General features: G+C 54.3%; 1 protein-coding gene across 1 annotated transcript in view; it reads left to right on the forward strand.

The window, feature by feature from the left end:
* TRRAP (transformation/transcription domain associated protein) overlaps window positions 1–13,658 on the forward strand; it is a 467,034-nt gene that overhangs the window by 56,515 nt on the left and 396,861 nt on the right. Inside the window, exons 16-17 of the mRNA XM_075319755.1 lie at window positions 1,170–1,267; window positions 3,687–3,881. Coding sequence (XP_075175870.1) covers window positions 1,170–1,267; window positions 3,687–3,881 — 293 coding nt within the window. The remainder of the gene's footprint in view (window positions 1–1,169; window positions 1,268–3,686; window positions 3,882–13,658) is intronic.

The raw sequence follows: 13,658 nt of genomic DNA on the forward strand, positions 1-13,658 counted from the left end.
TTGCTCTCCAGAAGCCGCCTTTCGAGTCTCTGACGGATGTTTCACTCTCTCGACTATCACGGAAAGTGGCCTTTCTGGTAGCGATCACGTCTCTTCGGAGAGTGTCTGAGCTAGCAGCGCTGTCATCCAAGGCTCCCTTCCTGGTGGTCCACCAGGACAAGGTAGTGCTGCGCCCCATTCAGGAGTTTCTCCCTAAGGTAGTATCCTCGTTTCATATTAATCAGGATATCTCCTTACCTTCTTTTTGTCCTCATCCGGTTCACCGGTATGAAAAGGATTTACATTTGTTAGATCTGGTGAGAGCACTCAGAATCTACATTCCCGCACGGCGCCCCTGCGCCGCTCTGATGCACTCTTTGTCCTTGTCGCTGGCCAGCGCAAGGGGTCGCAGGCTTCCAAAGCCACCCTGGCTCGATGGATCAAAGAACCAATTCTTGAAGCCTACCGTTCTGCTGGGCTTCCGGTTCCATCAGGGCTGAAGGCCCATTCTACCAGAGCCGTGGGTGCGTCCTGGGCATTACGACACCAGGCTACGGCTTAACAGGTGTGCCAGGCAGCTACCTGGTCGAGTCTGCACACTTTCACCAAACATTATCAGGTGCATACCTATGCTTCGGCGGACGCCAGCCTAGGTAGAAGAGTCCTGCAGGCGGCAGTTGCCTCCCCGTAGGGGAGGGCTGTCTTTGCAGCTCTAACATGAGGTATTTCTTTACCCACCCAGGGACAGCTTTTGGACGTCCCAATCGTCTGGGTCTCCCAATGGAGCGCCGAAGAAGAAGGGAATTTTGTTACTTACCGTAAATTCCTTTTCTTCTAGCTCCTATTGGGAGACCCAGCACCCGCCCTGTTGTCCTTCGGGATTTTTGGTGGTTTTTCGGGTACACATGTTGTTCATGTTGAATGGTTTTTCAGTTCTCCGACGTTACTTCGAAGTGAATTTGTTTAAACCAGTTATTGGCTTTCCTCCTTCTTGCTTTTGCACTAAAACTGGTGAGCCAGTGATCCCACTGGGGGTGTATAGCCAGAAGGGGAGGGGCCTTACACTTTTTTAGTGTAATTGCTTTGTGTGGCCTCCGGAGGCAGTGCTATACACCCAATCGTCTGGGTCTCCCAATAGGAGCTAGAAGAAAAGGAATTTACGGTAAGTAACAAAATTCCCTTCTTTACAGAGGCACAGTTTGTCCCTAATAAGCAACTACAACCTAAAGAGACGCAGATTTATATCAAGCTGGTGAAGTACGCAATGCAAGCGCTGGACATTTACCAGGTAACCACAGGGCTGCGCTCAGTGTTCACATCCGACAAGACGATTTGCAGTCGTCCCACCACCTTTATGGCCGTGTTTACGTAGTCTTATGCCATCTATGCAAGTTTGGCCATTCAATGGCTTACATAATGATATTGTGGACAACAAAAGAAGTCAGGGGGTCAACCATTGCTTGGGACTGTTGCGACCCATTGCTTGGGACTGTTGCGACCCATGGCTCGGGACTGTTGCGACCCATGGCTCGGGACTGTTGCGACCCATGGCTCGGGACTGTTGCGACCCATGGCTCGGGACTGTTGCGACCCATGGCTCGGGACTGTTGCGACCCATGGCTCGGGACTGTTGCGACCCATGGCTCGGGACTGTTGCGACCCATGGCTCGGGACTGTTGCGACCCATGGCTCGGGACTGTTGCGACCCATGGCTCGGGACTGTTGCGACCCATGGCTCGGGACTGTTGCGACCCATGGCTCGGGACTGTTGCGACCCATGGCTCGGGACTGTTGCGACCCATGGCTCGGGACTGTTGCGACCCATGGCTCGGGACTGTTGCGACCCATGGCTCGGGACTGTTGCGACCCATGGCTCGGGACTGTTGCGACCCATGGCTCGGGACTGTTGCGACCCATGGCTCGGGACTGTTGCGACCCATGGCTCGGGACTGTTGCGACCCATGGCTCGGGACTGTTGCGACCCATGGCTCGGGACTGTTGCGACCCATGGCTCGGGACTGTTGCGACCCATGGCTCGGGACTGTTGCGACCCATGGCTCGGGACTGTTGCGACCCATGGCTCGGGACTGTTGCGACCCATGGCTCGGGACTGTTGCGACCCATGGCTCGGGACTGTTGCGACCCATGGCTCGGGACTGTTGCGACCCATGGCTCGGGACTGTTGCGACCCATGGCTCGGGACTGTTGCGACCCATGGCTCGGGACTGTTGCGACCCATGGCTCGGGACTGTTGCGACCCATGGCTCGGGACTGTTGCGACCCATGGCTCGGGACTGTTGCGACCCATGGCTCGGGACTGTTGCGACCCATGGCTCGGGACTGTTGCGACCCATGGCTCGGGACTGTTGCGACCCATGGCTCGGGACTGTTGCGACCCATGGCTCGGGACTGTTGCGACCCATGGCTCGGGACTGTTGCGACCCATGGCTCGGGACTGTTGCGACCCATGGCTCGGGACTGTTGCGACCCATGGCTCGGGACTGTTGCGACCCATGGCTCGGGACTGTTGCGACCCATGGCTCGGGACTGTTGCGACCCATGGCTCGGGACTGTTGCGACCCATGGCTCGGGACTGTTGCGACCCATGGCTCGGGACTGTTGCGACCCATGGCTCGGGACTGTTGCGACCCATGGCTCGGGACTGTTGCGACCCATGGCTCGGGACTGTTGCGACCCATGGCTCGGGACTGTTGCGACCCATGGCTCGGGACTGTTGCGACCCATGGCTCGGGACTGTTGCGACCCATGGCTCGGGACTGTTGCGACCCATGGCTCGGGACTGTTGCGACCCATGGCTCGGGACTGTTGCGACCCATGGCTCGGGACTGTTGCGACCCATGGCTCGGGACTGTTGCGACCCATGGCTCGGGACTGTTGCGACCCATGGCTCGGGACTGTTGCGACCCATGGCTCGGGACTGTTGCGACCCATGGCTCGGGACTGTTGCGACCCATGGCTCGGGACTGTTGCGACCCATGGCTCGGGACTGTTGCGACCCATGGCTCGGGACTGTTGCGACCCATGGCTCGGGACTGTTGCGACCCATGGCTCGGGACTGTTGCGACCCATGGCTCGGGACTGCTCTGCTTTCAGTACACAGAGGACTATTTAGTGGTATCTATTACATATGTCAGATTTTCCTGACGTTAGTATTTTTTCTGGACAGATATTGATGAGCTCTACTTAGAATAGGCAATCAGTGTCAGATTGGTGGGGGGTCCGACACAGTCCCCCCACAGATCAGATGCTGGAAGTGGCCAATATACAGAGGCTGAACACCCCAGCACTGTACGCTGTGTACTGGCCGTAGGCATCGCAGCTCCGCTCCTATTCACTTCATGCAGAGCTAAGCGGCAGTACCCAGGAATAATCATTACGCAGGTAATATCCGGTGATCTGTGGGGGGCCGGACCCTCGCTGATGTGATACGGCTGGCATAAGTTGTAGATAGGACATACCTTACATATACAGGCCAGGACTAATGGCCGCTCCCTTCAACTGGATCCCCCGTTGTTTTCTGCTGCTCCCCTCATTAGTAGCACCGGCACCTCTGCTAGCTTTGCCACCCGGCACAACAATCAGACACGAGACCCCCGCCTGTAGTTGACATGCCAGACGTCTGCCGCTGCGATCCTGCGCTCCGGGAATGGTCTGCGTGGTGTGAATACATTAATTTCTTCTCCCAGGTCCAGATCGCTGGAAACGGGCAGACGTACATCCGTGTGGCCAACTGCCAGACCGTGCGGATGAAGGAGGAGAAAGAGGTGCTGGAGCATTTCGCCGGCGTTTTCACCATGATGAACCCTTTGACGTTTAAGGAGATTTTTCAGACCACCGTTCCCTACATGGTGGAGCGGATTTCCAAGAACTATGCCCTGCAGGTGTGTGACTAGGGCACTTTACCGATAATGTATTTGTATGCAAACATTGCTTTTTTTTTTTCTAAAAACGGAGACACATTGGTCTGCATTGGGCCTGTGTACACAAAACGGTAGCTTTATTTTACCTTTTTTTTTGCTTATCTGTTTGTCTGATTGTCACGAAACGGGGGGTAGGAAGTGGAAGTTCCATATCATAGTAGATTGCCTTTTGTTCACACCATTGCTAACAGACAATTTCTTCAGCGCTCTATTGGGAGACCCAGACGATTGGGGTATAGCTACTGCCCTCTGGAGGCCACACAAAGCACTACATTAAAAGTGCAAGGCCCCTCCCCCTCTGGCTATACCCCCCCCGTGGTATCACGGGTTCTCCAGTTTTAGCTTTGTGTGCGAAGGAGGTCAGACATTCCATGCATAGCTCCACAGATTTTAGTCAGCAGTAGCTGCTGACTATTTCGGATGGAAGAAAAGAGGACACATATAGTGTCCCCAGCATGCTCCCTTCTCACCCCTGGATGGTGTTGTAAGGTTGAGGTACCTATTGCTGGTACAGGGCTGGAGCCTGACATGCTGTTTTCCTTCCACATCCCCTTGTAGGGCTCTGTGGAAGTGGGATCCTGCCGGCCTCTCAGCTCTGATGCCGGGCTCCATCCACAGACCCATTAGAACCTGATGGAGACGGAGCAGGAGTACGATCAGGGACAGGCCCTGCATCATACAGGTACTCTGTGTCCCCGGCAGGCACAGACACACTCCGGGCTGGCTGGGTGTTGTAGTGCGCCGGGGACCGCAACGTGGAGTTGGTGTCCCTACAGATTACTGGGGGATTGTTTGTGTTTGGGAACGCAGCGCCGACCCCCTCTGGACCGGGCGGCGCTGCTGTGACTTGTGGTGCGCCGGGGATCCGCCGTCCGCGCTTTTACGGCGGCGGCGGTTATAAATTTAGTCCCCGGCTTTTTGGGCCTAGGACGCCGGCAGCTCCGTTTCGTTCCCGCCCCCACCCTGTCATTCAGGGTAGGGGAGAGACGCTGTTCGTTAGCAGCGACGAGGGCTGGAGCCTGATTTACATGCTCCAGCCCTCACACTATGCACAGAGGGAAGCAGGCTTCCCGCTCTTGGCCAGGAACGCCCAGGGCCCGCCCCCCTTCCTCTCTAGAGACGCCGGCAGCCATTACATGCATGCCTGGCTGGAGGAAGGACGCAAGGCTCTGGGAGACCTGGTCTAGGGGCTATCTGGCGACCACACACCCGCTTTTTAAGCGGGCGGTAAGCGATTTTTCTGTGCTGGTCCCTCTAGTGCCTCACTGTGTGTCAGTGTACTGGGTACATATATATAGATATTGTATTTCTTGCACTGTGAGGTGCGCTTCTGGCTGCATATCCCAGATCACTCTGTGGAAGCAGCAACATGTCATCCTCAAAACGCAAGGCGGCCAAGGCAAAAAGGGCTGTGTATACTGCGTGTGCTGCATGTGGGGCTAATCTACCAGTAGGCTCCGATGACCCCCATTGTGTGCAATGCTCCGACCCGGTGCTGCTTCGCCAGCCGGAGTCAGGAGAGGTAGTGACCCAGGCTGAGACGCTTGTAAGTTCTGCCCCGGTGACAGGGACGGACTTTGCAGTTTTTGCAGATAATATGTCTGTATCTATGGCAAAAATCCTTGAAACCTTGCAATCTATGCATGGGGCTCAGTCTCTGGGCACGGAGAGGCCTCTGTCCTCAGGTCCCCCTTACTTGGAATGTATCCAGCCCACAGGGGGGTCCCCGGCTTCACAGGCCGAGGATTATGACTCAGATGATGGCCCCAGCCACCCTAAGCGAGCTCGCTGGGAAAGACCCTCGACGTCTTCACACTGCTCAGGGTCTCAGCGCAATCAGTCTCCTTGTGATGTGTCGGATGAGAGTGATCAGGAATCCACTCCTGGAACCCCTCTCAACCTGGATACCCCGGATGGGGATGCCATGGTAAACGACCTTATCTCAGCCATCAATAGGCTGTTGGATATTTCTCCCCCAGCCCCTTCAGCAGAAGAGGCGGCTGCGGAGCAGGAAAAGTTTCGTTTCCTTTATCCCAAGCGTAAATTGAGTGCTTTGTTAGATCACTCTGACTTCAGAGAATCAATCCAGAAGCACGACGCTCACCCAGAAAGGCGTTTCTCTAAACGATCTAAAGATACGCGTTTCCCTTTCCCCCCTGAGGTGGTCAAGCGCTGGACACAGTGTCCAAAGGTAGACCCCCCGATTTCCAAACTTGCAGCTAGATCCATAGTTGCAGTGGAGGATGGCGCTTCACTTAAAGATGCCAATGACAGACAGATGGACCTTTGGTTAAAATCTGTCTATGAAGCTATCGGCGCGTCGTTTGCTCCGGCATTCGCAGCCGTATGGGCACTCCAGGCTATTTCAGCTGGCTTAGCAAAAGTGGATGCTATCATGCATCCAGCAGTGCCGCAAGTGGCGCATCTTACCACGCAGATGTCGGCGTTTGCGTCTTACGCTATCAATGCGGTCCTAGAATCTACCAGTCGCACCTCAATGGCGTCCGCCAATTCGGTAGTTTTGCGCAGAGCCTTGTGGTTAAAGGACTGGAAAGCAGATGCTGGTTCCAAAAAATGTTTAACCAGTTTGCCTTTGTCTAGAGATAGACTGTTTGGCGAGCCATTGGCTGACATCATTAAGCAGTCCAAGGGTAAAGACTCCTCTTTACCACAACCCAGAACATCCAAACCTCAGCAGAAAAAGTGGCAGCAGAGGTTTCAGTCCTTTCGAGGTTCGGGCAAGACACCGTTTACCTCGTCCAAAGGGACTCAGAGGACGCAAAGAAACTCAGATTCGTGGCGGACTCACACACGCCCCAAGAAAGCAAATGGAGGTACCGCTTCCAAAGCGGCTACCTCATGACTTCCAGCCCCCCCCCTCCGCATCGCCGGTCGGGGGCAGGCTCTCCCGCTTTTCCGGCATTTGGATGTCACAGGTCAAAGACCGGTGGGTGACGGACATTTTGTCTCGCGGGTACAGAATCGAGTTCAATTCTCGTCCTCCAGCTCGGTTCTACAGAACCTCCCCACGTCCAGACCGAGCAGATGCTCTGCTGCAGGCGGTGGGCTCCCTAAGAGCGGAAGGAGTGATTATCCCAGTCCCTCCTCAGGAACAAGGGCAAGGATTTTACTCCAATCTCTTTGTGGTTCCAAAAAAGGACGGCTCGTTCCGTCCTGTTCTGGACCTAAAACGGCTCAACAAACATGTGCACGCCAGGAGGTTCCGGATGGAAACCCTCCGCTCTGTCATTGCCTCAATGTCCAGAGGAGACTTCCTTGCCTCAATAGACATCAAAGATGCTTATCTCCACGTGCCAATTGCTACAGAACATCAACGTTTTCTACGTTTTGTGATAGGAGACGACCATTTTCAGTTCGTAGCTCTGCCATTTGGTCTGGCGACAGCCCCACGGGTCTTCACCAAGGTCATGGCGGCGGTGGTAGCAGTTTTGCACTCTCAGGGACACTCGGTGATCCCTTACCTAGACGACTTATTGGTCAAAGCTCCCTCTCAGGAGGCATGTCAGCACAGCCTGAATGCTACGCTGGAGACTCTACAGTCTTTCGGATGGATCATCAACTTTCCAAAGTCGATCCTATCACCGACTCAGTCACTAACGTATCTTGGCATGGAGTTTCATACTCTAGCAGCGATAGTGAAGCTTCCGCTGGACAAGCAGCGGTCACTACAGACAGGGGTGCAATCTCTTCTGCAGGACCAGTTGCATCCCTTGCGGCGCCTCATGCATTTCCTAGGGAAGATGGTGGCAGCCATGGAAGCAGTTCCCTTTGCGCAGTTTCATCTGCGCCCACTTCAATGGGACATTCTCCGCCAATGGGACGGGAAGTCAACGTCCCTGGACAGGAAAGTCTCGCTTTCCCAGACGGCCAAAGACTCTCTACAATGGTGGCTCCTTCCCACATCATTGTCTCAGGGAAGATCCTTCCTGCCCCCATCCTGGGCAGTAGTCACGACAGATGCGAGTCTGTCAGGGTGGGGAGCAGTATTTCTCCACCACAGGGCTCAGGGGACGTGGACTCCGCAGGAGTCCACCCTTCAGATCAATGTTCTGGAGATCAGAGCAGTGTATCTTGCTCTACTGGCCTTCCAACAGTGGCTGGAAGGAAAGCAGATCCGAATCCAATCGGACAACTCCACAGCGGTGGCATACATCAACCACCAAGGAGGGACGCGCAGTCGGCAAGCCTTCCAAGAAGTCCGGCGCATTCTAATGTGGGTGGAGGACAGAGCATCCACCATATCCGCGGTTCACATTCCAGGCGTAGAAAACTGGGAAGCAGACTTCCTCAGTCGCCAGGGCATGGACGCAGGGGAATGGTCCCTTCACCCGGACGTGTTTCAGGAAATCTGTCGCCGCTGGGGAGTGCCGGACGTCGATCTAATGGCGTCTCGGCACAACAACAAGGTCCCGGCATTCATGGCGAGGTCGCGCGATCAAAGAGCTCTGGCGGCAGACGCCTTGGTTCAAGATTGGTCGCAGTTTCAGCTCCCATACGTGTTTCCGCCTCTGGCGCTCTTGCCCAGAGTGCTACGCAAGATCAGATCCGAGTGCAGCCGCGTCATACTCGTCGCTCCAGACTGGCCGAGGAGGTCGTGGTATCCGGATCTGTGGCATCTCACGATCGGTCGACCGTGGTCACTGCCAGACCGACCAGACTTACTGTCCCAAGGGCCGTTTTTCCATCAGAATTCTGCGGCCCTGAACCTGACTGTGTGGCCATTGAGTCCTGGATCCTAGCATCTGCTGGATTATCTCAGGAAGTCGTTGCCACAATGAGACAAGCTAGAAAGTCGAATTCGGCTAAGATCTACCACAGAACGTGGAAGATTTTCTTGTCCTGGTGCTCTGCTCAGGGAGTGTCTCCCTGGCCATTTGCATTGCCCAAGTTTCTTTCCTTTCTGCAATCGGGGTTAGAAAAGGGCTTGTCGCTCAGCTCCCTTAAAGGGCAAGTTTCGGCACTATCCGTGTTTTTTCAGAAGCGTCTAGCACGTCTTCCTAAGGTGCGCACGTTCCTGCAGGGGGTCTGTCATATTGTGCCCCCGTACAAGCGACCGTTAGATCCATGGGATCTGAACAGGGTACTAGTTGCTCTCCAGAAGCCGCCCTTCGAGCCTCTGAAGGAAGTTTCCTTTTCTCGGCTGTCGCAGAAAGTGGCGTTTCTTGTTGCGATCACATCGCTTCGGCGAGTGTCTGAGCTGGCAGCTCTGTCATCTAAGGCTCCCTTCCTGGTGTTCCACCAGGACAAGGTTGTGCTGCGCCCCATTCCGGAGTTTCTTCCTAAGGTCGTATCCTCTTTTCATCTTAATCAGGATATTTCCTTGCCTTCTTTTTGCCCTCATCCGGTTCACCGGTATGAAAAGGCCTTACGTTTGCTAGATCTGGTGAGAGCACTCAGAATCTACATTTCCCGCACGGCGCCCATACGCCGTGCCGATGCACTTTTCGTCCTTGTCGCTGGTCCGCGCAAGGGGTTGCAGGCTTCTAAAGCCACCCTGGCTCGATGGATCAAAGAACCAATTCTAGAGGCCTACCGTTCTGCGGGGCTTCCGGTTCCTTCAGGGCTAAAAGCCCACTCCACCAGAGCCGTGGGTGCGTCCTGGGCATTACGCCACCAGGCTTCGGCTCAACAGGTGTGCCAGGCAGCTACCTGGTCCAGTCTGCACACTTTCACCAAGCATTATCAGGTGCATACCTATGCTTCGGCGGATGCCAGCTTAGGTAGAAGAGTCCTACAGGCGGCAGTGACACCCCCGTAGGGGAGGGCTGTTTTGCAGCTCTAACATGAGGTATTTATTTACCCACCCAGGGACAGCTTTTGGACGTCCCAATCGTCTGGGTCTCCCAATAGAGCGCTGAAGAAGAAGGGAATTTTGTTACTTACCGTAAATTCCTTTTCTTCTAGCTCTTATTGGGAGACCCAGCACCCGCCCTGTTGTCCTTCGGGATGTTTTTTTGTTGTTTGCGGGTACACATGTTGTTCATGTTGAACGGTTTTTCAGTTCTCCGATGTTATTCGGAGTTAATTTGTTTAAACCAGTTATTGGCTTCCTCCTTCTTGCTTTGGCACTAAAACTGGAGAACCCGTGATACCACGGGGGGGGTATAGCCAGAGGGGGAGGGGCCTTGCACTTTTAATGTAGTGCTTTGTGTGGCCTCCAGAGGGCAGTAGCTATACCCCAATCGTCTGGGTCTCCCAATAAGAGCTAGAAGAAAAGGAATTTACGGTAAGTAACAAAATTCCCTTCTTCCTCAAGTTAATTAGCATACTGATTGAAGCTTCCTTAGGCCTGAGTACCTTGACATGATGGCGGCTATAGGAATATCTCTTAATAGCTCAGAATATATCCCTATTTCCTCACACTGATCCTACACATGTCATGATGTCACCTGGCCTAGTAAGTGCAAGAGGCACCGAGGATGCGGCTGCAAAAGTAAAGGCCACCTAGTGCCGCCTGCCATGGAGGACAAGACTTAGACGCCAGACCAGGGCAATGCAGTCCCTGGAAATGTGAATTTGTCTCTTGCCTCTTCTCTGGTTGCAAGACTGTGGGCAGGGGACGTAGCGCTACTCCTGGCTGTAATCTTTCATCCATGGGAGAACCAAAAGCACAAATCCTTTGTTATGGTGGTCCATAGATGGTTGTATGTCCCACCGCTGGGACCCCTAAGGGTGCGTGTCCACGATCATGGCTCACTGTGTCCTGGGTGCAGCGGGTCCTGACCTGCGGGTCTGCGAGTCTCTTCCGCAGGAGACCGCAGCTGCTCGTAGCCACCATCAGGACTCACTGCCTCCTGGGCGCAGCGGGTCTTGACCTACGGGGCCGCACATCTACTCCACAGGAGACCGCAGCTGCTCGTAGCCACCATCAGGACTCACTGCCTCCTGGACGCAGTGGGTCCTGACCTACGGGGCCGCACGTCTACTCCGCAGGAGACCGCAGCTGCTCGTACCCACAATCAGGATTAAATGCGTCCTGGACGCAGCGGGTCCGCGAGCCTCTTCCGCAGGAGACTGCAGCTGCTAATAGCCACCATTAGGACTCAGAACCTCCTGGACGCAGCGGGTCCTGACCTGCAGAGTCCGCGCGTTCCCCCCGCAGTAGACTGCGGCTGCTTTTACCCACGATCAGGGTTCAGTGCGCTGCGGTCTCTCGCTTGTGTTCTCTCTATGGAAGACGCTTGGATATCCACAGCAAACAATTGACATGCAGCAGTCTGGAAAGCCGCACCGCAGATCAGTGTTTGCTGTGGAAAAAACAAGCGCAGTGGGTGCGGGATTTCTAGAAATCCATCCACTGTGCTTGTACTGTACAACGCAGCGTTTTGGACACAGCTGAAGCATGCTAGATCCAAAACGCTGCAAACACTGATCGTGGGCGCGCAGCCTAACTGTTCTCCCCTATCCAATGATAAATTGGTTATATAAAAAAAACATTTCCGGTCACTGGGTGCGGTTTGTTCAAGCAGTCAAACTGTGCTTTAAAGGGAACCTGTCACCAGTTTTTTCCCTTTTAAACCAAAAATATCCCCTTCTGCAGCTCCTGGGCTGCATTCTAGGAAGGTGCACCTTGTTGCAGACCCTTAAAAGAACTTATAAAATCTTACCGTTTCCTATGCAAATGATTTTGGTTGGCCAGAAGGGCGGGCTCTAATTCGGCTCCTGTCCCCCCTCCTGCCGCTGTTCACAGTCCCCCAGTCATGATTTACATGGATGACGCCACCTCCGTCATCGTCCACGCTGCTGGAGTCTCACGCAGGGCACATATCGCTGTGCCCCTATCGCGTAAAGCTTCCCTCGCGCTAGCGCCGGTGATGTAGTTGCGCAGGCGTGATATTATGGGTGGCGCTGTGTATGACCTCACCAGAGTCCTCCTCGTACCTGCCCATAATATCACGCCTGCGCAACTACATCTCCGGCGCTCGCGCGAGGGAAGCTTTATGCTTAGCCCCGCGATATGGGCACAGCAAAATGTGCCTGCGCGAGACTCCAGCAGCATAGGGTGGCATTATCCATGTATATCATGTATATCACCACATGCGCACTTGACCCCATCCCATCCCACCTCCTCCCCAACCTCACCACTATCCTTATTCCAGCCTTATCCCATCTCTTCAACCTATCTCTAACAACTGGTACCTTCCCTTCTGCCTTTAAGCATGCAACAGTCACACCTATCCTAAAGAAACCTTCCCTCGACCCAACTTCTACTACCAGCTATCGACCCATATCGCTACTCCCACTTGCCTCAAAACTCCTGGAACAGCACGTCCATGCTGAACTTTCCTCCCACCTCTCCTCTAACTCTCTCTTTGACAACCTACAGTCCGGCTTCCGTCCACATCATTCCACTGAAACTGCCCTGACTAAAATCACAAATGACTTACTTACCGCCAAAGCTAACAGCCACTTCTCTGTACTCCTACTTCTAGACCTATCCTCAGCCTTTGACACTGTTGACCACTTCCTGCTACTACAGTTCCTCTCTTCCCTTGGTGTCAGAGACCTCGCCCTCTCTTGGATCTCTTCATACCTCTCCAACCGCACTTTGTGTCTCCCACTCCCACACAACCTCTTCATCCCGTTCTCTCTCTGTTGGTGTCCCTCAAGGCTCTGTCCTGGGACCCTTACTTTTTTCTATCTATACATTTGGCCTGGGACAACTCATAAAGTCCCATGGCTTTCAGTACCACCTATATGCCGATGACACTCAGATCTATCTCTCTGGCCCAGATGTCACATCTCTGCTGTCCAGAATCCCAGAGTGCCTATCTGCTATATCTTCCTTCTTTCTTCGGCGCTCCATTGGGAGACCCAGACGATTGGGTGTATAGCTACTGCCTCCGGAGGCCACACAAAGTATTACACTAAAAAGTGTAAGGCCCCTCCCCTTCTGCCTATACACCCCCCGTGGGATCACGGGCTGCTCAGTTTTCAAGCTTTGTGCGAAGGAGGTCAGACATCCACGCATAGCTCCACTGTTTTAGTCAGCAGCAGCTGCTGACTATGTCGGATGGAAGAAAAGAGGGCCCATACTAGGGCCCCCAGCATGCTCCCTTCTCACCCCACTCTTGTCGGCGGTGTTTGTTAAGGTTGAGGTACCCATTGCGGGTACGGAGGCTGGAGCCCACATGCTGCTTTCCTTCCCCATCCCCCTGAGGGCTCTGGTGAAGTGGGATCTTACCGGCCTCCAGGCTCTGAGGCCGGGCTCCATCCACAGACCCGGAGATCCTGCTGGAATGGAGCGGAGTATCGTCAGGGACAGGCCCTGCAACGTTAAGGTACTCTGTGTCCCCGTACAGTCTATGCACAGACACACTCCAGCGTTACTGGGTGTGTTAGTGCGCCGGGGACATTAGCGCTGCGCGCTTGGGCTTTACTCACTGCAGCTTAGCTGAGTGAGTTTATGTGTCGGGAACTACCGCGCCAGCCGCTGCTGGAGCTTCCCAAGCGTAAATTCAGTACTTTTTGGGCCTCTCTGACTCAGAGGAGCAGTCCAGAAACACTACGCTTATCCAGACAAGCTTTTCTCCGCCGCGCCATCCTCCATAGTTGCAGTGGAAGATGGGACTTCACTTAAAAATGCCATTGACAGACAGATGGACCTCTGGTTGAAATCTGTCTGTGAAGCTATCGGCGTGTCGTTTGCTCCGGCATTCGCAGCCGTATGGGCACTCCAAGCTATTTCAGCTGGTCTTGCGCAGATAGACACTGTCA

This window comes from Anomaloglossus baeobatrachus, chromosome 7 (assembly GCF_048569485.1).
Source record: "Anomaloglossus baeobatrachus isolate aAnoBae1 chromosome 7, aAnoBae1.hap1, whole genome shotgun sequence".
NCBI classification, from domain to species: domain Eukaryota; kingdom Metazoa; phylum Chordata; class Amphibia; order Anura; family Aromobatidae; genus Anomaloglossus; species Anomaloglossus baeobatrachus.